Here is a 16,055-nt window from a genome sequence, read left to right on the forward strand (position 1 = left end):
GAAGCCCCAACAGACTATTGTTTCCAGCCAGAGTACACTAGAAGGGGAGACACGTGATTTCCATGCTGTCCAAAAGAAAGACATTTATCTCAGGTTGGCTATCTAGGAGATTCAGCGGTTTTCCTAAGGAGATATAATAAATATAAAACATGGGGGTTAAGAGCAGATTGACTGGGTTGGTATCCTGGTTCTGTCCCTTCATAGCTATGTGGGCTTGAATTCACTGCTTACACTCTGGGCCACAGTAGCCTACTCTGTATGTAGGGGTAAGACTAGGTCATGCCTCGGAAGGCGGTGTTGTTAAATGGGTATTGAGAACGGCATCTGCACATAGTCACTATATACTCCATAATGCTATAATTATAGAAACTTCAAGTAATAGTCATCCTGTGTCCACTGGAAAACACAGAACTGCTGCATTTTAGAGATTTGAGGGGGCACAAATTGCAATAGCAGTTTCATAAAACCATTTTGTAATAAAATGGTAATGGATGAAAAGAAATGTCACTATAAAACATTGTTTCCAAATCGGGTAAAAAATAGTTTATCAAGTTTTTAAGATTTAGAAGAACATTCTGGGATGCAAGATGAAATCACTCCCTGAAATCTGACTTTTAAGACAAGAATGAATGTGTAAAACCTAAGACAGTTAATGAATATGCATGCATCTCTGGTTGACAGATCAAAAGAGGAGTAGAAATTACTAATAGTCTCCAAATAATAGTCAAGAAACCATTAGATCTGTGACCCTAAGCCAAAAATATAACTAGGAGAAAAACAAGAAGCTCACTCCCATCTCACTCCCTTCCAACAACCCCCAATATTCTCTAGATACTGACATCTTTTCAATTGGCAGTGAAGTTTGTGATTTTAAACCTGTGATAATTATACGTTAAATGTCTTCACCACAATTTGGCAGGGGGAGGGCAGAAATTTTTAAGAGAGGCCTTTGAAAAGTTGAAGTACTCAGCTACTTTTGGAAAAATAACTTCTTATGGCGAAGTTGTAAAAGTCAAGAATGAAGTGTTATCATGTCAGAAAACTACAGCCTGCCTCAAAATATTTGACTCATTATATTTTCTAAGAATTAATGCCTTGTTAGAATTAAAAGCTAAATTCTGTGGAAATAAACTCATTTCAAAAGAAAACTCTAAGTAGTAATTGTATGAGACACGAAGAGACATGATCAAGCAATCACATTCTTACATGAACTGCCATCAGCCTTCTCCTGAAGTTGCATGTCAGGCTTCCAGTCCAGCATCTCCACAGATGCCCTGACTTCCAGACTTCATTTCTCATTTTCCAAAATGACAACTCTGAGCTGGTATGATTTCTAATATTCCTCGTGACTCAAAGTATCTACAATTCTATCACTGTTGCAAACTTCAAATCTGATACCTTATTTTAAGCCTCTTTTTCATGAACAGGTGAAAATTATCGTCTTAGGTGACCAAAGAATCCAAGAAATAAGTATGGATGTCAAAATATATATATATATATATTTTTTTTTTTTTTTTCTGGCTGCAGGATTTTTACCTACAGCCAAAGCAATTTTGTAAAAAACTTCTACTCAGTATTCAAAAGAGCCATTTCTTTGCCCCAGAGAGAATTAATCCTAGGTAAGGACTGGAAAAGACAGTTTCCCCAGACAAAGCGTAAAGCACACACCCGCTGAGAAGCTCATTCTGTTTTAATTTGCCAATTAAAACTGCCCTGGGAAATCACTCATTCTCATTATCTCATTAAAAATGCTATGTGTGTCCTTCCCTTACCTCTGTCTGAAAAAAGAACACTCAGCCCACCGACTCCCCACGACTTAAATTTAAGAGCACCCTTAAAAGATTGGCTTTACCTAGGGTCCTCTGGGGACTGCATCGTCTGCTCTTATTACTACCACAAATTCTACGGATCTCCAGTCACTAACTCAAAATGTTTACTGGGTATTTACTGTATCTGTGAAATTTTCTAAGCATTGAGAAGAGTTAAAAAGGCGCGAAAACGCCTGTTTTCTGCTGATTAATGGTCACTCTCATTGGAAAACAGGATCTTATAAACTGGTCTTTTAAAGATCCCTTCTATCTCATCTCTTGGTTCTGACTTTTATTCATCCCCACCCTGGCTGTCTTGCCTGGTTATCTGTGGAATGACATTACCAGGCTGATACTGAGAGCTGAGATTGAAAGTGTTTGTTGCTCAGTCATGTCCGACTCTTTGCAACCCCATGAACTGTAGCCCACCAGGCTCCTCTGTTCATGGAGGAGTGGGTAGCCATTCCCTTCAATCCCAGCACAGGGATTAAACCCTGGTCTCCTGCATTGCAGCCAGATTCTTTACTATCTGAGCCATAGGGTTACACTCTTTCAATTAAAAAGCTTAATTTTTGTTGATATGAACATTATAAATCCCCTTCACTTATCAATTGTATACTGAGTTGACATTACCTGTGGGCAATAGAGTGATTTCAATAGTGTTATTTATTACTACTTTTCAATTTCTAGTGAGTCATAAAATTACTAAAAGGCAGGAGTAAGACAGAAACTCTGCAGAAATTCTGGATAATGGCTTACATTTAATGATACCCCTTTGAGTGAATAATAAATGAAATATAATAATAAATGAAAAACTATGACACTAGCTTCCTACATACATAGACTTAAACATGATTCTGTGTGTGACACCTGCAGATTATTACGTTTTCCCAAAGATTAATCCTCAAAGAATCTACGGACTCCTGCTTAATAAAAACATGTATCACTGTAGGTCAGTAGGGGAAAGGCCCTCTGCCTATCTATAACCCACGGATATCATTACCTTATTGCCTTGAAATCCCTTCAGGCCTGGATCCCCAGGAGGTCCAGCAATGCCCTGCTCCAGGATGAAAACCAAGAATTAGTTCTGCATACAAAAGGCCAACGAGGAATGAATCATTCATGAGGGTCCCTAGAGATCCTGGAGTTGGAAATCAAGGCTGTCTGACTCAGAGTTAAGTGAAGGTTACACACATGGAGAAATGGGATGAGATAAAATTCCCTGTGTCAAACACACAGCTTCTAAAATAGTACCTAAAGCTGAGAGCGAACATTTATTGATGAGCTGTTCATTTTCTAAACCTGTGCTTCCAACATTATTCCTGTGCTGGACCACTTTCTGGAAAGATTTTGATTAAACAACAGCTTTTTAAAATATGTATTAATATTCAAGGCATATAACTGAAAATTGGAGTGTCCAATGACCCTTTGATAATAATCAGTTACTGCCCTGCCCTGACACAATTCCAGACCAGAACAAAGAAGATCATGGTTAACAAGATGCCATTAGGAAATTGGGGTAAAGGTATAATTTTCAGTAGACTTTTTGAAATGCTGAAATTAGCACTTCACGCATACACACACTCCTCCCATTACAAGTTTAGACAAGGCAAGTCCCCAGACTGGAAAAAACCGATTCAAATCCTTTTCTGGAAGAATCATTGCATGTTATTGAGCAGTGACTACTTATGATGGAATACAAATGCTGTAATTTAGATAAAATGCATAGCTTTCCCAGCAGCAGTGCAAACATAGGTACATTCTGTTTTCAATTGCTTTGACATTATGCTTTTATCGTCTTAGACTCTAATTTTTTTTTTTTAACTTTTACTCTTTAGCTACTCACTAAGTAGACTGACCTGCTGATAACTATATTGAGGGAGCCTGGATTAGTTATTCAAAATATTAGAGCATCAGTTTTCAAATTTTGTTTCACACTGTTATTACCTGGGAATCTTCTGACTCAATTGGTAGAGGGTACAAGTGGGCAAAGGGATTTTAAAAGCTTCCTAGATGATTCTAATACAGACTTAGATTTGGTTTTAACTCCCTTACCTGAATTCCTCTCGGTCCCTTTTGTCCATTTGGCCCTGGGGATCCCTGTGAAATAAAATTAGTAGTAAGATACTCTAAATATCTAGTTTACAGTGATCTTAGGTGGCACAGATGGGACTTTATTCTCAGTAATGGCCAGTCTTCCCAGCTTATCCAAACATCAGTTTAATTGTTAACAAAATGATCCTTATTAACAAGCCACCTTGGGTTCCAGCTTTCCTTTAGTAAGAAACTCCATGAAACCACAATTTTGGATTAAGTCTTTGCCTATATATATTTGACATTTCGATCAGAATTTTAAAAATGTATTTCTTAAGAATTCTTAGAAAGCAGTATACTTTGTGGAATACTGTATTCTTCCAACAAGGCAATATCAGTTAAATTAAGTGAGTTTCCACAATGTATACATCACTCTCTTCTCTATCTTCAGGACGTGGAACTTGGCAAAACACAGTTTATACTCAATACCCTTCTAACAAAATATTTCAATATGTCTGTTAACTAGGAAGCCCTTTAAAGTTTCTTTTTATAAAAGTATAATCTAGTCTCTCTTTTCTCAAATTTCTATCTTTTTTTTAAATTACCAAAATGTAACCTATTTATGATAGTTATACCGTGACATTTATAGAAAAAAGTAAATTAATGGACAGCAATCACACAGAGGCAACTGCTGTTAACATTTTAGGCCTTTTTTCCTACCATATTGTTCCCAATAGATTTTTTTCTTTAAATAATTTGATCAAAATGTATATCCAATTTTGTGTCCTACTTATCTGGTCTTCCATTCAATCAAAAATATTTTGCATGTCATTAAAAACTCTTAGTAAACTGAATAATATCTAAGAATGTGAGTCTATCATAATTATAATTACTCATTTCCCTAGTTTTGACATTTAAGTTGTTTCTGATGATTTCTATTGTTAGCAATATTATAGTGAATATCTGTGTGTATAAATCTTTGTTCAACTTCTTATTTATCCCTAAGGATAATTTCCTAGAAGATCATGATTGTCAAAGAACCTATAAGCACATTTAAGGCTCTCTCTCACTTCGTTTTGTCTCTCCACATATGGAAAGATAAAGGAACGTTTCCTCCATAAAGTGTGTTCAGATTTCCGTTCTCACTACCTGAGTAGAGAGAATACATCTTCATTTTATAGAATACCCATCAATACTGAGTGTTATATATTACTTTATATTTTTAATATTTTATTGCTAAAACATTTTAATGTTTTAAATTTTACTTCTCTGGCTGCTTATATGTTCATTTATTATCCGTTTATATGTTCTCTTTTATGTTTTTTCCTGTTCTTTGTACATTTTACATGTAAACGTACATGAACTCATCCTGTCAAGGACACTATATTTCTTTGACTTTAGACATGCCTTTTTTCACATTTTTACATCTCTGGTATTGGAATACATTATACAGTCAATCCCATCTTACATTTATAATTGTCAGTACTTTTCTTTCTAGCACTGAAAATAATAGGGCATTTAGCAATCCCTGGCATCTTAGTCAATGAACTACTTTAAATCTTTGTCAGCCATTTTTATTTCACATAGTTTTTCCAGTTATTGGTTGACATTCATTTCTGTTCTGTGTGTCCCTTCTTCAGTATTTTCAAGTCCACGTCCATCTCCCATTTTCAGTTATTCTCTGGGAAGAATCCATTCATTATCACACCTTTCGTTTTTCCCAGAGATAATTACCAAGCCTACATTTTTCAGATTCACCTGTCCTTTAACTCTACAGTAGTTAAAAAGCTTTCAGGAAGTCTCAAGCTATTTAAAGTGTTTAGTTAATAGGCCAGGGTCACTATTTTCTCCTTTTCTTCTTACCTTCTGCCTCATTTTCTCTCCTTGACTCTTCCCATAATTAAAAGATGGATCTTGAAACACTTTATGTTGGTGGTATGCTGTTAACAGTTCTTGACTATAATGAAAACTATTTACTTTCACTCTGTAGTTTTTTGGATCCTTTATCATGTTTCAAATACACTCTCTATGTATTTCTGGTCCATTAAGGAACTCCTTAACATTTTAATACTGTCTCCAGTTTACATATTTTATTCATATTTATTTTCTAATGAAAGGTAAATAACTACTCAGTTATCTGTGGTTGGCTGCATTTTCAGTTTCAAACCGCTGTCTATGTCTAGTTCTTCCCTATGATTGAAAAGTCGTTCATTAACTTGTTTCATAGAGCTCTTCATTCTATTTTGGAAGGTGCTTGTTCTCAGGGTTTAATTTACATCTGGAAAACTATTCCACTTTGATCCAATTGGATCTTGAACTGACTTTGCCAGTTAAGTTGCTCTTTCACCATAACGTTTGGTGGGCCTGGTCTCAAAGGTTAGGGTGCTGCGAGGCGTGTGGGGGTCCATTAGCTAAAGTTAAGGGTGGCTTTGTTTGCTGCTTCATGTTTCACAGATGTGAGAACTGAACGTAACTCTCTAATTCCAGTAGTGAGAGCAACGTTATGCTTCCCAGGATTTCCTCTTGAGGAAACTCAGCCCCAAAGAGGTCACAGCTGTTAGCATTTTAAAAGCACGTTCCTTACTTTGTCACCCTTTATGCCGGGTTTGCCACATTCTCCACGTTCACCCTAAAAAAGTCAATACACAAGAAGACGGTCATTCAGTGTTAGGGTTCTGTTTATAAGATTCCCAGCAGAATCTTATGACATTAGCAGTCTGATGAATTAAACACAGTTTTATCCTCAATACTGTGGGTTGTTTGGGCATTGAACTCTGAAAAATTTTATCCTTGAGTCACTCCTAACTTGACAGAATCAAATTAGTAATACCACCTAATGAGGCTTCACATTTTTGAGACACGGATGAAATTAGGAGGAAAGAAACTAAGGCTTAATAAGCATCTACCATATATTATATCCCCTTTGCATATATGTGATTTAATTGACTCCACATTACAGCCCAATGAGATCAGTTTTGCCATTCCTTTTTTTTTCCTTTTTGTAATTTGATCCTTAGATGTCTTTTTTTATTGACATATAGTTGACTTGCAATATTAGAATCGTTTCAAGTGTGCAAGATAGTGACTCAATATTTTTATGGATTACATACCATCCAAAGTTATTCTAAAATATTGATTATATTCCCTGTGCTAGATATTACATCCATATGACTTATTTATTTTATAACTGGCAGTTTGTACCTCCTAATCCCCTTCACTTTCATCTTATTTTATATATGAGGAAACTTAAGCTCAATAAGATAACTTCACTCCATCGTTGAGCTAGTAAAGAACAGTCAAGATCTGAAACCAGGTCTACTCAGACTCAGAGACCCTGTTCTTTCCACAACACCACATGCTCTGGCCTGAGCACCAACTTTGATCAATTAGTAGCGTTTGCCTAGAAATCTGTGAGGAAAAGGTTCTCAGAGCATATTCTGACTTGACAGAGAAGGGAGCCACGATGAATGAGCAAGGTCTCCAGTGAGAGACAGAGAGTCAGGCATGGCGGCAAGCGTGCTATGTATTCTCCATCATCTCAGCCTACAGTCCTGCCTTTCCTGGAATATTAGTGGGAAAAAAATTAACATTTAAATGATGCTTTACTGTTTATTATTAGTGTTATTTTACTGACATTATCTTAGTTAATCTGACATCGATGTAAATCATTTAAATCACTGATGTACATTTTTAATCATTTAATAATGTAAATCATGTCTGAGGTAGATAGTATTAGCCCAGTCTCACAGAATGAAAATTTGTGATTTAAATGTAACTTGCTCAGATAGAATGAGAACTGGGGCCTCTGAATACTAATCCATTGTATCAGACTTCTAAGACTTTTAATAGAATTTAAAAGTAACAAAATCAATTAGAAAAACAACTAAAGTTAGAATTTTCAAAGTGTGTTCACATATATATTTATTTATTCTGAGCCTCCAAGCAATTCATATTTTTAAGAGAAGGCAGTTCTGCTGGGGAGGTTAAGTGATTTACATCAATGTCCATGCCAGCCAATGACTCTTAATCCAGAGCCCTCGCTACTAGTTTCTATTTCTGCTGCCGTCTTATTACCTCTGCACTGCTCCAGAGCATGTGTCTTGAACCGCTAATACACAATGGCATAAGCAACTGATGCTGGCATGAACGTCACTGCCCTGCTTCCTTCATTAAGGAAGTCTTGCTATGAAAAATGTCAGGAAAGCTAAACAAGACGTTTAGTGATACAGTGGATTTATATTCTGCTGCAAGCTTCAGCTCATCACAAAACAGCAACAGTTTGCAGATTGATAGCCAACCTGCCGACCACACTTTGCTCTAAGAAGGGAAATGATAACTGTGACCACCAATTATTGTGTGCCAGAATGTCTTGATGTTATTGCTGATCCCCACAACAGCCTTGCAAGGCATATATGTCTCCATTCATCACAAGGAAAATGAGGCTCAGACAGATTAAGCAGCTTGTTCATGATCACAGTCTTGAGTCTGTTAGACACCCAAGTCCGTGTTCTTCCTCAGGCACCCAGAGCTGAACAGGGCATGCTGCCACGGTCTGCAAGGTACTCTCCACTAACCTGACACTTCTGCCTGGGGTCCTGCCTGGGATATCGCTGGCATCTGCAGCAGGCAAGAGGGAGGTACAGTTTTTAGGTCCAACTATGCCTCTATTCAGAAGCAATCTGTCCTCTCTCCCCATCATACTGTGAGTCAGCCTGACCCGGGAAAAACTGAGCTTTCCCTGAAAACAAGCTGAACATTTATTTCTCAATGCAAATGGAAAATCACTCTTGAAGAATCAATTAGAAAGCAATTAATTTATTGTTGTGGAGTAAAATGAGTGGAAATAAAATGAGCCAACCACCAAAATATAAAACAGAAAAGTACTGTGAATATGCTCAAAATACTTTTGGCTAAAAACTCACTTTCCATTTGTCCAGACAGATTTGTTAGCTATAGGGTCCTGAGAGGCAGCATTGGTTTGGGGGCCGATTCCCATCAACGAAAATGCTGTACTCATGTTATTTGCCTCTGCAAAGGCATTTGCTTCTTTGGTGGGCTCAGTAATCCCTGTGGAATGGTCACAGTTACAAAGTTCCTGAGAGCAAGCACGTCAGAAAACTCTGAACAGATTAGTTCTGTTCCCAGCCTCCAATTTCTGATGCCTCTTCTCCTGGTGAAATTCTGGCTTGCATGTGGATAGTTCAGGGTCCTTTCGCTCTGACATCTTGCGTTTTCCAAACCAGGGCCCCTCCAGTAAACTTATTATTCTCCAGAAGTTTAAGTGAATCTTTTAAAAATATATATACAGAGAGTTTCCAGGTGTTGATAATTAACATATTGTATAAATCAAGATGGCACCATGGAGAATTTTCTTTGGCTCTATATATTTAGGACAATTTAGTTAGTGTTGTTCACTCAGTCATGTTTGGCTCTTTCTGACCCCGTGAACTGTAACCCACCAGGTTCCTCTGTCCTTTGGATTCTCCAGGCGAGAATACTGGAGTGGGTTGTCAGTTCCTATTCCAGGGGATCTTCCTGACCCAGGTATCTAACCCACATTTCTTGCACCTCCTGCACTGGCAGACAGGTTCTTTACCATCTGAGCCATCAGGGAAGCCCATTTAGCACAATTTTTTACAATCATGAAACTTTCTTAACTTTCCCATACTTTCATTTGTTCCCTGTCTCTTTATAATAGAATCATATATTTATAGACCAGCTAATAATTTACAGTACATTTTCACATCCATTATTCTATTTGACTTTCCAATCACCCTGCAAATTGCTTATTTAGTCATAAGCCATGCCTGACTCTTTTGAGACCCCATGGACTGTAGCCCACCAGACTCCTCTGTCCATGGGATTTCCCAGGCAATAATAATAGTGGAGTGGGTTGCCATGTCCTTCTCCAGGGGATCTTCCTGACCCAGGAATCGAACCCACATTCCCCTGCATTGGCAGGTGGATTTTTTTTTTACCACTGAACCACCAAGAAAGCCTGGTAAATTAAGGAGGCCTGCATTGATCCCGTTCTATACAGATGAAAAAAACAAGACATTCTAAGATATTGAGTTGTCCATGTTCTTATGGCCAAGTACAGAATCATGGCATTTCTTACACTCTTCCCCTTTAAGGCCTAACATTTCCAGTTTAGGAATGTATTTATTTGCTTGTATGTAGGTTTAACTCTAATGTTTACAAGGGCCCTGGGGCAAGAGTGCAAGCAGAGGCCCATATACCATATATCTAAGTAGCTGAAAGTTACAAGTCAAGCTAATATACTAGTACTGTTCTAACTTCCTTTCTTGACAAATGAACCTACAAAAGGAGTAAAAAGTTAAAGGAGTTTTGGAATTCCTCAGAGGTCCACGTGGGAGACCTGTGCCCATGACCTACAGCCCAGCTCCTACTTCACTTCCCATCTCCAGCTCCTTCCACAGCAAAAGAAGTGTGAGTGTGTATCTATGAAGTTGCCCCAAGCAGCATAACAAAGCCCCTCCATGGGCCTCTCCTGCCCCAACAAAGCTTCCATTTGGTTTCCCTCAGGGCTCGGAAGACAATGGACGTGGGAAAGAGGTTTGTGTGAGCCTTTGAAGTGGGCTCAGGCCATTTTGCAGGGTCTTCTAGGGTTTAGTTACCCAAAGTATGATCCAGGAGAATAAGGCATGGGCCCCTCACCCTGCAGACTCCTGGTTCCATCATGAGTGAGGAGGTTGGAGGGAACCCAGTACAGGACCCTGTAATGCAGGCCTTGGACTTCCCTGGTGACTCAAATGATAAAAATCTGCCTGCAGTGTGGGACACCCAGGTTCGATCCTTGGATCAGCAAGATCCCCTGGCTACCCACTCTAGTATCCTTGCCTGGAGAATTCCTTGGAGAAAGGAGCCTGGTGGGCTATAGTCATGGGGTCGCAGGGAGTCAGACATGACTGAGCAACTAACACTTTCACTTGCCCAGGTCTGAGGGTTTTAGGACAGAATCAATGATAGCGACATGTTCTGATTTTAAATAGCTTATCTGACCATAGAGAGCATATAATAATAGGAGCATAAACTTAGGAATGAATAACTGAACACTCTCAAAGATTCCTGAACTCCAGTCTAACACGTTCATTTCTTTTGAATCAGTTTGATGTCATAATTTGTAATTTTCAAATAATCATAAAATAATATAACAACTCATAACCTTTGTCAAATTCCCTCCTCCTGCAAGCTCTACCTAGATGATTGACTAAATGAAGTAAGTAGCTCTTTACTGCTTGAGCAGGATGATCCATCCTCTTTTCCCCAGTAGACAGTCTTATGTCTACATTTCATACGAAGCTGAGTGCCAAGGGTCTAGCCTAATTGTAGTATTGCTGTGTCCTTTTGTGTATAGAAACTTTGGGGCTGGATACTTGTGATGCATGGCTGTAAAAGTCAGGATTCTCTATTTAAAACAATTCATATTTGCAGGGCTAAGAGAGACTGGATTCTGATCTCAGGAATCTTGGGCTACCTTCGATTCATTATCGCATATACCCATATCTTAAGTTCTATTATTATCTTATGTTAACAGAGTTAAAAATGTACTTAGGAATTTGAGAATCCAGGCTTCCAAAAATAAGGGAAAATAACTTTTATTAAGTATAGAAATGGGCTTCCCTAGTAGCGCAGGCAGTGAAGTATCTGCCTGCAATACAGGAGACCTGGGCTCGATCCCTGGGTCGGGAAGATTCCCTGGAGGAGGAAATGGCAACCTACTCCAGTATTCTTGCCTGGAGAATCCCATGGACAGAGGAGCCTGGTGGGCTACAGTTCATGGGGTCACAAAGAATCCAACACAACTAAGCGACTAACACACATACACGAATATATAAATACAGTTATGTTTCTGTTTTTCTTTATGAAATTCTATTTGTTGTTACCAACTTACCTTCTCACCCTTGTACCCAGGGATTCCCTAATTAGAAAGGAAAAGTAGAATACGGTATTAGAAAGCATAGTTGGAGGTAGTATCTGATGTTTTTCATTTATAAAGTATAACAAAGCACTTTTGTAATAGTCTTGGAAAGTAAGACCATGTAAAGATAAGCTCGTTCACTTATCTTTGCTCTTAGAGAATGAGCATATAGTAAAGGGAAGAAAAGAACCATGTTTCCTTTTATTATATTCTATTCTTAGTTCCACATATTTTTTTCAAACCCAATTTCTTACCCTTTGGCCGAAGCTAAAGGAGAGACTATACATTGAAACTCAGGGTAGCAGTGACAACCTATAACAGTCCTTTCAAAATTGTTATATTGACTTTTAAACTATGAACTCTCACAGCTGAGGATGTTCCATGGAGACTGTTAGAGAAATTGGCTTTGAAAACGAGCTGAGATAATGACCTTTAAAATGCCCGTAAATATTTATATCCATTCAGGTCCTCCTTTCAAATTCAGTCTCGAATATAGAACATCAAGGAAATGAATGGTTCCTTTGTCAACCCTGGTGAGACAGTGACCTTTAAGTTACTATATTTTATCCCACGCTAAATAAGGGGCCAGCGATTCTGCAGCTCTTGTGTGTCGCTCTTGGGAACCCTGCACAGCCTTCTCCGTTGTGTCACTGCCCACAGTCCTTTAAGCAACATGATACTGAATTTTAACCTGATTGGGAAATTACCAGCTTTAAGCAACACCAAGTCTTTAATTGGATCGAGTGTCTTTCTCACACAACTATAGTTTCCAAGTATAAAAACAGAATTGTAAGATATATTTTTAAGTCAGCTGGAGAACCAGTGGAATAGACAAGACGTGAGTGTAGTTATGTGTGAATCAGAGTACACAATTTTTTTGTGTAGGACTTTTTTACAAAAGATAAAAAGGAAAACTTTAGGAAACAAATAACACTTCTCTCCAAATGTGCAGTCACTGAGAAATTGAAGAGTAAAACTAGTAAAAAGAAGGAAATGTTATGGTACAATTTAATCCATGTTGGAAACGCTTATTCACGTGAATGGTTTAAGGTTTAGTATAGTGGTTAAAGTTAAAGGCCACAGTTAAACTGGTGTTCTTTATAAAAACAATTCATGTTTGCAGCACTAAAAAAAGGCTGGACTTCCTATCTCAGGAATCTTGGGTGATGTGCATCCCTTCTAACCCACCATCACATTTAAAATCCTGTTATTATTTTATGTTCAGAGAGGTGAGATTGTATTTAGGAAAGAGCCAATACAGTTTGCAAAAATAAAGGAATATTATTTTTTACAGTATAATTTTTTTCCTGTTATATTTTCTTGGTTTTTTGTTTGTTTGTTTTCTTTCTAGTTTTTCCCTGAAATCTCTGGTTTTACTTACTAGTTTTAAAATACTCAAATTTAAGACAGTCAACACTGTGCTCATTGGTCTCTGCAAAATTTGTTTCTGACTTTCCTATTTCTATTAATGGTATCATCATATTTCAAATTATACAGAAATCAAAAGTTTATAATCATCTTTTCTCTCTACTTGCCCCTTCCATTCTTTTAATCCAACCAATTAAAATTCTCCAACAGCTTCCAGGGCACTTAGTTTCATACAGAGCTTCTTGTTTTTTGATAATTACACCTATGTGTATAATCACTTTTGTTTTGTTTTTTTTTGCCACACCACAGGAACTTTTCTTGGCCAGGGATCGAACACATGCCTCATGCAATGGAAGCACAGAGTTTCGAGCCCTGGACCTTCAGGTAGGTCCCAGGGCCCTTAGTTACAAATCAAGGTCCATGTGATCTAGCCCCTGCCTACCTCACAGCCTCACCTCCTACCCCCACTCTTCCTCAAGCTCTGGCTCTCTTCCCATTTCCTGGGCCCACCAAGCTTCTTCCACCTCAGTGCCTTTCTACCTACTGCTCTTTCTGCCTAGGAACCCATGTGACCTTGTTTTGTATTTTCATAACCTACTTGATGGACATGAGTTTGAGCAAGCTCCATGAGTTGGTGATGGACAGGGAGGCCTGGCATGCTGTAGTCCATGGGGTCACAAAGAGTCAGACATGACTAAGTGACTGAACTGAACCTTCTCACTGACTGGAATTCTTATTCACTGATTCATCTATTGATTGCCTCCTGCTGCGTGAACACGTCATGAAGCATGATCTCTCTACCTTGCTCACGTCCATTTCCCCGGCACCCAATATAGGGCCCAGCACATAGCAAGTGCTCAGTAAATCTTGTTGAACGACTGAGGCAGAGTTAGTCACCACTTCCCCGCATTTCTTCAGGTTCATGGTTCTCACAATGTTCCCCTCCTTTCTGTTTTGTCATCACTGTAGCTCAGTTCTGTCCAATATAACATGAGCCACATATGTCATTTTCAATTCCTTCATAACCACTTAAAAAATGTAAGAATTAACAGGTGAAATTAATTTTTAATAATATGTTTTATGTCTCCTACCAGGTCAAAATTCTGTCATTTTAACACACAATCAATATTAAAAAATTATCAGTGAGATATTTTCTATCCTTTTTTTGATACTAAGGCATCAAAATTCAGTGTGTAGTTCCTTCCGCCAGCACAGCTCCCCTCCGGCTTGCCTGTCTTGACTGCCGGTTGAGCACACATGGCCAGAGACTCACATTGGCCAGAGCAGCCCTTGCTAATTGACGTCCCTGTTACTTCTCATGCAGCCTGCAGCAACAAACCTCTTCAAAGTACACTCTCTGCTTATCCACACTTCAGTTTTGCTTTCAGAGCCAGGCCCAGTTAATCTTCTAAAACCACAGCTCTGGGGCCGTGTGCCTCATCTAAAATCTCAAGAGGAGTCCATCACCCAGCAAAGCCCAGCCTTCCAGGCATCAGGGAGCACCCACTCTGACCCTCAGGCTGTGTCTCTAGGCACGATTTCACCATTCCTCACTCACTGCCCTCCCCTGGCTGCTGCTTACAGCACTTTCCATCTGGAATGCCTGCCCCTCCACCTTCCAGCCTGTCTTTATCTGACCTGGCCCTTCAGTGTTCACTCGTGAGGGCTCATCCCATAGAACCTACCCTGACAGCTCTAGTCTTCTCTGAATGCCCATTATACATAATATTTGATGCATGAAATTTTTATGTTTTGACATTCTGCTTCATATTATAGCTGTTTTACCTCTCCTCTGAGATAATGGATTTTCCTGAAAATAAGTACTTCATCTTAATTTTATTTTCACTAACAGTATGCTTTATACATCAGTTCAGTTCAGTTCAGTCACTCAGTCGTGTCCGACTTTCTGTGACCCCATGAATCACAGCACGCCAGGCCTCCCTGTCCATCACCAACTCCCGGAGTTCACTCAAACTCATGTCCATCGAGTCGGTGATGCCATCCAGCCATCTCAGAACATAACTAGAATAAAGTCTTTCCTGAATGAATAACACAAATTTCTGAAGGAATTTCCATTGAGATTATCAAGCTTTCTATCAGATGTTTCATGACATTGATTACAGATGCCAAGAGAAGCGTTTTTTAAACCTCTGGGTCTGAGTCCTGGGCTTTTTCATCCAAGGGGACAAGCTGAGAGAGAAACATAACACAGCTTCCTTTTAAGTCCCTGTATACCTCTCTGCTATTTGCTATACCACTGCAGTTCTCCAGGAAAATGCAAAAGAAGAAATGTATTGTAATTATTTCTCAGTTGTTTGGTCTCTGACATCATCTAATTTTAGGGATGATAAATCAACCAGAATGATCTCTTCTTTTGCCTATAGAATTGGATTTACAAAACCTTGGTTGAGATGATGTAATTCTTAGGTTCCCTGGATCTTTAAATTAATCTTTTTATTTTTTATAAAAAGCACAAGAAGCAAAGCAAAATATTTTTCTCCTTTGAGCCTTTCACAAATCTCAAATTAGCATCAAGGGGTGTCATGTGGTGGAGCACTCTTGTCCCATCCTCACTCCTTTTGGACAGAGTATTTTCTCCTCACATTGCAGCTTCTGAGATCATAATCTGTCTGATTGCCTGTCTGAGTCATCCAGAGCACATGTAGACATAAATCATTTTTGCAGTTGCACTGCAGGGGTCAAAATGACCCATTACCAAATCTTAGCATCCTGGGATTACTTTCTTAGGAAGGCATTTCTGTCATGTACATACCCCTGGGCCTCTTTCTCCAGGTTCCCCTTTTAGAGCATCACCCTGTGACAAGAAGAAATTCAGTCAAAATTCCACAGCCCTGCAGAGCAAGTGATTGCTCAATAAAATGCACTCTTCAGAATTCCCAGAT

General features: G+C 38.7%; 1 protein-coding gene across 1 annotated transcript in view; it reads right to left on the reverse strand.

The window, feature by feature from the left end:
* COL28A1 (collagen type XXVIII alpha 1 chain) overlaps positions 1 to 16,055 on the reverse strand; it is a 193,920-nt gene that overhangs the window by 160,913 nt on the left and 16,952 nt on the right. Inside the window, exons 7-11 of the mRNA XM_088833381.1 lie at positions 15,926 to 15,967; positions 11,758 to 11,784; positions 6,427 to 6,471; positions 3,864 to 3,908; positions 2,812 to 2,865 (exon numbers count right to left, since the gene is read on the reverse strand). Coding sequence (XP_088689507.1) covers positions 2,812 to 2,865; positions 3,864 to 3,908; positions 6,427 to 6,471; positions 11,758 to 11,784; positions 15,926 to 15,967 — 213 coding nt within the window. The remainder of the gene's footprint in view (positions 1 to 2,811; positions 2,866 to 3,863; positions 3,909 to 6,426; positions 6,472 to 11,757; positions 11,785 to 15,925; positions 15,968 to 16,055) is intronic.

Source organism: Moschus berezovskii, chromosome 3, assembly GCF_049115385.1.
Source record: "Moschus berezovskii isolate FMDL1 chromosome 3, NW_MosBer_1.0, whole genome shotgun sequence".
NCBI classification, from domain to species: domain Eukaryota; kingdom Metazoa; phylum Chordata; class Mammalia; order Artiodactyla; family Moschidae; genus Moschus; species Moschus berezovskii.